Source organism: Apaloderma vittatum, unplaced genomic scaffold, assembly GCF_000703405.1.
Source record: "Apaloderma vittatum isolate BGI_N311 unplaced genomic scaffold, ASM70340v1 scaffold36561, whole genome shotgun sequence".
Classification (NCBI taxonomy): Eukaryota; Metazoa; Chordata; class Aves; order Trogoniformes; family Trogonidae; genus Apaloderma; species Apaloderma vittatum.
Window position 1 is genome coordinate 2,089 of NW_009698017.1, and position 7,705 is coordinate 9,793.

The 7,705-nt window shown below is 55.0% G+C and overlaps 1 protein-coding gene across 1 annotated transcript in view; it reads left to right on the top strand.

The window, feature by feature from the left end:
• The window catches only part of MYBPH (myosin binding protein H), a gene marked incomplete at both ends in the record, with an annotated part of 9,048 nt that extends 2,082 nt beyond the window's left edge, over positions 1–6,966 (top strand). The window contains 7 exons of the mRNA XM_009877849.1: positions 213–380; positions 2,887–2,975; positions 3,979–4,168; positions 5,004–5,143; positions 5,279–5,438; positions 6,226–6,362; positions 6,780–6,966. Of these exons, the coding sequence (XP_009876151.1) occupies positions 213–380; positions 2,887–2,975; positions 3,979–4,168; positions 5,004–5,143; positions 5,279–5,438; positions 6,226–6,362; positions 6,780–6,966 (1,071 nt within the window). The remainder of the gene's footprint in view (positions 1–212; positions 381–2,886; positions 2,976–3,978; positions 4,169–5,003; positions 5,144–5,278; positions 5,439–6,225; positions 6,363–6,779) is intronic.
• Positions 6,967–7,705: the final 739 nt, after the last annotated feature.

Consider the following 7,705-nt stretch of genomic DNA (forward strand, 5'->3'; position numbering starts at 1 on the left):
ACTTTTGCCAGCAGTTCGTAACCTCGGCAGGGTGGGGTGCCCAACCTCCCCTCTGAGATACCTCCTTCTGCTGGAGCTCCACATCACTCACCCTTTGCAGGGAAGGAGTTCTCTGCCTCTGGCTTTCAGCCCCCGTTGCTCAATCCTGCAGTCTGGGGCGTGTGTCCGTCTGTTGGCCGTACGCCTGACGAGCTCTGATGGGTTCATCGTAGGTGCAGACTGGACAGCTGCGAACAAGGAGCCTTTTCTTTCCACCCGGTTCAAAATCCAGGAGCTCAGCTCCGGTGACAAGATCCATGTACGGGTGAAGGCTGTCAGCGCCAGCGGTGCCAGCGTCCCGGCCACTTTGGAGCAGCCGGTCCTCATCAGAGAGATCCTCCGTAAGTCCTGCTCCTGCGTTGCATGATTCCTGTGTGCTTTGTCAGCGGCCCAAAGAAATCCCAGTCCATCCCGGCAGCCTCTGCCCTGTCACATGTCACAATCCATCCTTTGACCGAGATGTTGTTCTCTACAACTGTGTCAAATTCCCTCGGGGTGGGACCGAGTGGCTTCCCCACCTCAAGACCTTGCAGATAGCGACGCTTTGGGTGCGAAGGACTCGAAATGCAGAGCCACGTTTTCCCATTTCATTGCAACGGCTCAAAACTTGTCTCCCTGGCAGCATATATCTCCCATCCTTGGCCATGCTTACATCTCTGATACGGCCTCACATTCACATCGGGCAGCTTTGTTTATTTAGCTGAGGAAAGTCCAGAGCTGGTTGTCTGGAGCATGGGAACTTTAATCATGCTGAACTCGCTAATGAATGACTTGCTCCCATGCTTGGCAAGACTCGCATTCCTCCCGGGGTGCTGCGAGTGTGCTGAGGCTGCTGGATGATGGCAAAGCCCTTTTCCACTTGTCAAACAGCAGATACAGATTTATTGTCCCTCTGCAAGCGATTATTAACACGTAAGTTTTCCTGTTGCTCAAAGAACATGTTGGATTTTTCGGCTGCTTAAAAATGGTAACAACAACAGTTATTCCAGGAACTATCAGCTTTCCATAGGAAAAGTCTTGGAGAAGGCTCTCAGCATCTAGAAAAGGTCCTGCAGGGACCGTCCTCGCAGTCTACCCATAGGGGAACATGGCTTAGTGGTTGGTGTTGGCTGCCGTGTTGGCCTCCAGATCTCAAAGGCACCCCGCCGTACCCTTGTAGGGCTGGGGAAACTGAGGCATGGGGGAACGAGGTGCCGAATACACAGCTGGTTTTTCCTATTTCTACCCCAGTGCTGCACCCACCAGCTCAGAACCCATGTCTCAGCTGCCCAAGCTTTGTCCCAGCCACGTGGAAAACCCAAAGAGCGGAGAGACCCACGCACCATTTGCTCCTGCTCCACGCTAGTTGGGTTTTTTCTTTCTTCTTTCTGTTCTTTCTGCTAACTGAAACTCTTCATCAGCAAACAGCGCTTGCCTACTTTTGCATTTCGTTTGCCATGCGCTGCCTGGCTTTGCCGAGGAACAAATTCGCCCTCGGTGTCCTTCTGTCTCCCCGCGTCCACCCCAGCAGCGCTGGTTTGCGTCAGGTGCACGAGGCTGCTCCTCTCCGCCCCATCTGTTACCGTCTGCTCTTTGCATTTTATTCGCGACTGCGTTTTCGTACCTCTCACCGGTTCATTTATAGCATCGCCAGGGATTTTAAATAGCAGCGATGCAGACGGCAGGGAGTGCAGAAACAGGTGGGATGAGTGGGCCTGGGAAGTGGAGAGAGACGAGGAGAAACCAGATGAAGATTGGGTGAGAGAGTCGCGTTTTGCAGGGAGCTGGGGTGGGAAAGACACATTCCCACCCACGGCCGGGTGTCACCAGGGCCACTGCCCTCGGCCAGCCCGCTCCGGTTGAGCAACGCATGCGTGGAGCTGGTGAAAAAACCCCTGAATTAACATTCCTCTGTTGAGGTCAGGTTTCTCCAGCCGGCTGAGACTGATGAGCCCAAGTGGCAGCATCAGTGGATGGATCCCTGGAGCGAACAGCAGCCCGAGATGAGGAGGGACTGGTCTCAGCTGTCACTGGGACCCCCGAGCATCTCCCCAGCCCACCGCCAGCCTTTCGCCCTCACAGCTGTTTAGCCATTGCTCAGCCCTGGTTTAATTCTGGCTGTGCCCCCTCCCCAAGAGCTAAGCTCCAGCACGTTTAATCCGGGCAGAGACACACATCTCTTTTATGAGGGGCTCACGTAAACCCAATGACTCTCCAGAAGGATACTGAGCTGGTAGGGTTACACGGCTGCTATTTTCACCCCGGGAAGGAGACACACGCTCCATCAGCATTCTCCAGTGGGTTTTTTTGCTTATCTTTGTTATGTTCCCTTGGGGACGTCGGCCTTCGCTTTAAGCCTGGGGTTTTCACAGCTCTGCTGTGAGTAACCGTGCACCACCTCGGTGTCTCGATGGCCTTGAGTGCGCAGCGAAGGTGGAGGCCTGGCGAGCCTTGTCCTTGAGGGAAGTTGGGGTTTGTGCCTCTGGAAAGTCCACTTTCTGAGCTGGGGGAGAAGTATTTCAGAAGTGGGAGATGCTGTTCTCTGCCTTGCTGCCATGTGCTGTGGCTCTTCTAGTGAAGACCATGTTGGTCCTCATGGCCTGGCTGTAATGACGAGGGTGAGTCGTCCATCGGGGTGGGGCCATGGGGTTGGTGACCTGGTGTCTCAAGGATGGAAATAACTTTGGGGTGCAGACAATGGGTTGGGCTGGCATTGCCCTGCAGCAAAGCAAGCAGCATCCGGGAGATGAGAGAGGGGCTGGCCATGTGTCTGGGTGGAATATCTTGGTGGCCAAGCAGGGGGAGGTGGGTCGGTCAGCTGGGGGCTGTGATTTCCTTGGCCCCACGGCGTGGCTTTCTGGTCCCCAGAGCTCCCGAAGATCCGCCTGCCCCGTCACCTGCGGCAGACTTACGTCAGGCGCGTTGGGGATGCTGTGAACTTGATGATCCCTTTCCAGGTAGGTGGACGATTTGGGATTGAATCCCCCAGGCTTTTTCACTGCAGGTTAGCTTCTGCGGTGCCTTTCCTAGCCACCATGACATGCCTGGGGCCAGCTGGGGGGCTGGCTTGTCCTGATCCCTTTGTCTCATGAGCCAAGGGTGGAAGATGGGGTGGGGACTTCCCTCCTGTTCCTGCCTAGCTCCCATTTTGCTCCTGTTATGTCTTTATTTATGATGTTGGCAATGGGACAACCCCAAACACGCTAGGGCATGGGCTAGGCTAGCTATTGCTGCTCTCTCAGTCCGTGAGCCTTGTTCAGCTCATGCTCCTGGCAGGGGTCTGGTCACACTCTAGAGGACCCCCACGCACAACAGTGGGGGTCCCACTGGGGAGAGCAGCTGCCTTCAGAGCAAGGCAGCCCCAGGGCTGTGTGATGCTGACACTGGTGGACCAAACTGGAGGTCCTCTCCTCAACTGGCAATCACATGCTGTCCGGGGCATCACCAAAGCATCTCCACCACAGTGTCTGGGATGGAGAAAACCAACCCTGAAACATGTTGGCCAAGCAGGGGGCAGTGAGAGGTGGAAAGCTGCCGCTGAGATGAGGGACATGTCCATGATGTGTCATGAATTGGGAGCCTATGCTGGCTGTGCTCTAGGCATGAACTGACCCTGGATGGTGGATTTAAGCCCCTCCTGCTAGGCTTGGACCTGAGCTCAGTGCTTGGGCAACTGGAGAACAGCTCTGCCTGCAATGCCTTGGGCAAGTAAAGCTGTTCTTTCTTGATGAGGACATTTGGGGACCACCATGTTCCAGAATCATCCCTGCAGGCCGATGGCTTCCCATCAGTGGGGCTGGCAGGGATCAGCTGTAGGCTTTTCCCTGGGGGCTGCTGGATGGAAGAGGCTGTGGCCAGGTCACCACTGCCTGAACAAAGAGTGGTGGCTCTTTCCCAGCAGAGTCCCAGTTGGGACCCTGTGTCTGAGTGGCTCCCAACCTGCCGGTGTGGTTGCTCCAGGGAAAGCCAACGCGGCCTGGGCCAGGGGTCATCCCCCCCCGACCCCCCAGCCGCATCAACATCCGCAACACGGAGAAGGACACCATCTTCTACATCCGCAGTGCGCAGCGCAACGATTCGGGCAAGTACGAGCTCGCTGTGCGGATAAACGGAGCGGAGGACAAGGCTATCCTGGACATCCGAGTGATTGGTAAGGCTGGGGATGGGACCCTGCAGGGTCACTCTGGGGCTCATTTCTGCCTCTTGGTTGAGGGTAGGTCTTGTTCTGGGTGGAATGGGGCACCAGCAACAAGGCAAGGGACTCTGTAGTCCCTCTTCCAGTGGGTTCTTCTCTAGGATCATGGAGATTTTTCCTTTGGTGAGACCTTTCCTGCAGTACTGTGTTCAGCTCTGGAGCCTTCAACATCAGAAGGACATGGGCCTCTTGGAGTGGGTCCAGAGGAGGCCACAGAAATGATGAAGGGATTGCAGCACCTCTCCTATGAGGACAAGCTGAGAGAGTTGGGGTTGTTTAGCCTGGAGAAGAGAAGGCTCTGGGGAGACCTTACAGTGGCCTGCCAGTGCCTGAAGGGGCTACAACAAGAAGGGGAGGGACTCTTGATCAGGAAGTGTAGTGATAGGACAAGGGATAATGGTTTCAAGCTGAAAGAGGGCAAATTTAAATTAGGCATTAGGAAGAAGTTCTTTAGTGTGACAGTGGTGAAACACTGGAACAGGTTGCCCAGGGACGTTGTGGGTGATGCCTCATCCCTGCAAGTGTCCAAGGCCAGGCTGGATGAGGCTTTGAACAACCCGGCCTGGTGGGAGGTGTCCCTGCTGGTGGCAGGGGGGTTGGATAAGATGATCTTTAGGGTCCCTTCTGACTCAAATGGTTCTATAGTTTTATGATATGATTTTATAGAGGTGACCTTCTGGTTCGGGCTGCAAGGTTTTGCCAATTGCAGCTCATGGGCAAGGGGTAATCAAGGCACGGAATGTGCAGGCAGCAAATTCAGATGCCACCCTATGGGGGTCTGTGTTTGCAGAGCCACCGGGCCCTCCCAAGAACCTGAAGTTGTTGGATGTGTGGGGCTTTAATGTGGCCCTGGAGTGGACCCCGCCAGAGGACAATGGGAACTCTGAGATTAAAGGCTACGTTGTGCAGAAGTCAGACAAGAAGAGTGGGGTGAGTCTGGGCATACCTGACAGTGGAGATGTCCTTAGGGGAGAGGGGCAGCTACACACTCCTGTCTCCACCCACACCTTCTCCATCCTTTGGACACCCTGCCTTTGGTCACCACTCTTTTTTTCTTCCTCTCAGAAATGGTTCACAGCGCTGGAGCACTGCAGCCGCACCAGCTGCACCATCTCCGACCTCATCATTGGCAACACCTACTCCTTCCGGGTGTTTGCAGAAAACGCCTGCGGGCTGAGCGAGAAAGCGGCCGTCGCCTCTGGGGTGGCCCACATCGAGAAGACAAGTGGGCACAACACCCTGGTTGAGGGGTTGGGGGTGGGCAAGAGGGGTCCTGTCCCCACTGGGGCTAACGGGGCTTCCTTGGTGTTGTGGTGATGCTGGTGAGCTCCATCCCCACGGCAGAGGTCCAGAGGTCCCCTGTCCTCTTCCTACACCTTTCTCCTTTGGGGAAGGCTTATGCTGTGGTCGGCCCCTTGGGAGGAGTGGTTGTCCCCGGAGTGAGATCGAAGCAGGAGTTGGGAGGGATGAGGAACAGCCCTGGTTTTGTCCCCACAGCTGAGGACCAGCAGAGGAAGAGACCCCTGCAAAGGTCCATCTTGGGGCCAGATCTCCAAACCAGCATCCCTCAGCCCTGCTCCATCTATTTCCACCCTGCTCCCTGGTAGCACGTAGCGAGTTGGGGGTCTCTGCCCCCTGCAGAGCTTAACTGCAGCTCCTATTTCTGCTCACTGCATTTTTGGGATGAAGTAGGAGATCCAGAGAGGTGCCTGCCCCGGGTCTGAGACATGATGCACTCAGCAAGCATCCCAATGTTGGTTTGCAGGCTGGCAGCTCCCCTGTCCCCAACAGGATCTGGGCACTACTGTGCCATGGTTGGATGAGAAAGGGTTTATAGACAGGGCTAGTCCAAGCTGAAGGCCGGGTCCTTGGTTCAAGCTAGATGCTGTTTGGCTTGTTATGTGAGGGAGCAGAAGAATTTTGGGGTACCTTGGCCTGAAACTCTGTGACCATGTGCTGGTCAGCCCAGGAGCCCAAGCCCTGCCTCAACCTAGAATTAATTCTTTTCTTAGAAACTACCTACCAGCCAGAGAAGATCCCTCAACGGGACATGATGGAGCCTCCAAAGTTCACCCAGCCCCTGACAGATCGAGCCACCACCCGAGGCTACAGCACACATCTCTTCTGCTGCGTCCGAGGCTTCCCCCAGGTTGGTGGTTTCTCCGTGGACATCATTGCTTTTGCACATAGGCAGGTTTTTGCAAGGTGGCTGGAGATGTTGGGAGACAGTTGGTCTTGTTGGATTGAGGTTGGGTGAGGTTAGGAGGCTGCAGCTGCCCTCTGAGTCAAACTGGGGCAAGTTTGGGCTGTTTCTACATGGAAATGGAAGATTGGTCTTAGTTCAAGCCATATTCTGTTGCCTTCTGCACTCAAAGAAGTATGGAGCATTGGTTTGGCCTCAAGAATGGGAGATTTAGCTCTTCAGACTACTTCTGAATGAATCCCACCATGGCCAACAGCTTCAGGAAGGGCCAAGGCAGAGGGAAGTAGCTGCATCTTGGGGCTGGTTAGATTTCTCATTTCTCTCCCTGCTTTAAACAAATAAATATGTCCTGCTGCATTCCAGCCCAAAATCATCTGGATGAAAAATCAGATGGAGATACGGGAGGACCCCAAATACATAGCGATGATCGAGCAGGGCGTCTGCTCCCTGGAAATCCGCAAGCCTGGCCCTTTCGATGGGGGTGTCTACACCTGCAAAGCTGTGAACCCCTTGGGGGAAGCCTCAGTAGACTGCAAACTTGATGTGAAGGGTAAGATTGGCCAAGGAGATAGAGCAGCAGGTCTCCTAGCCTGCATTTTTCTGTTGTCCCTTTCACAGGGGTGTGGTTTATCCCTCTTTTCTGTGGATCCTGGGTGATGGCAGAGCAAAGGACAGCCCTACAGACCTGGAGCTTCAGGCTTCTTGGGTTTATGGTCTTGAAACACCTTCAAATCACCTTCCCTCATTCATGGCCAAAAATTGGCCAGGTTGGATGAGGCTTTGAGCAACCTGGTCTGGTGGGAGGTCTCCCTGCCCATGGCTGGGGTGTTGGAACGAGATGATCTTTAAGGTCCCTTCCAATCCAAACCATCCTATGACTGGAGAGGAAACCAGAGACTGCAGGGCCAAAGGACCAAAGGTGCTGATGGAGGCTGGGACAGCTGCTTGCTCCTCACTGCATCTACCAGAAGTTATGTCCCAAGCCACCCACAAGGCATGTGTGCGAGGGCTGTGCTGAACCCCCTTCACTTGCAGCTGGGTCATTCTGATTTATGTCTCGGGATCCTGCCAGGGCTTCCCAGCTCACATTTCCCTGCCTCAGCAGAGCGCACAGCCCAGCCCTCGCATGGAGCGGCCCCACTTTGCTCCCTGAAGCTGCCTCCCCTGCCTGGCTGCAAGACCCATCTCGGCACGCAGGAGGACATGTGCCCCAACATGTGTTCCTTGAGCAGCGACATGTCCTGAAGTTGCATCAAGAACAGTGTGTCCAGCAGGCCTGGGGAGGTTCT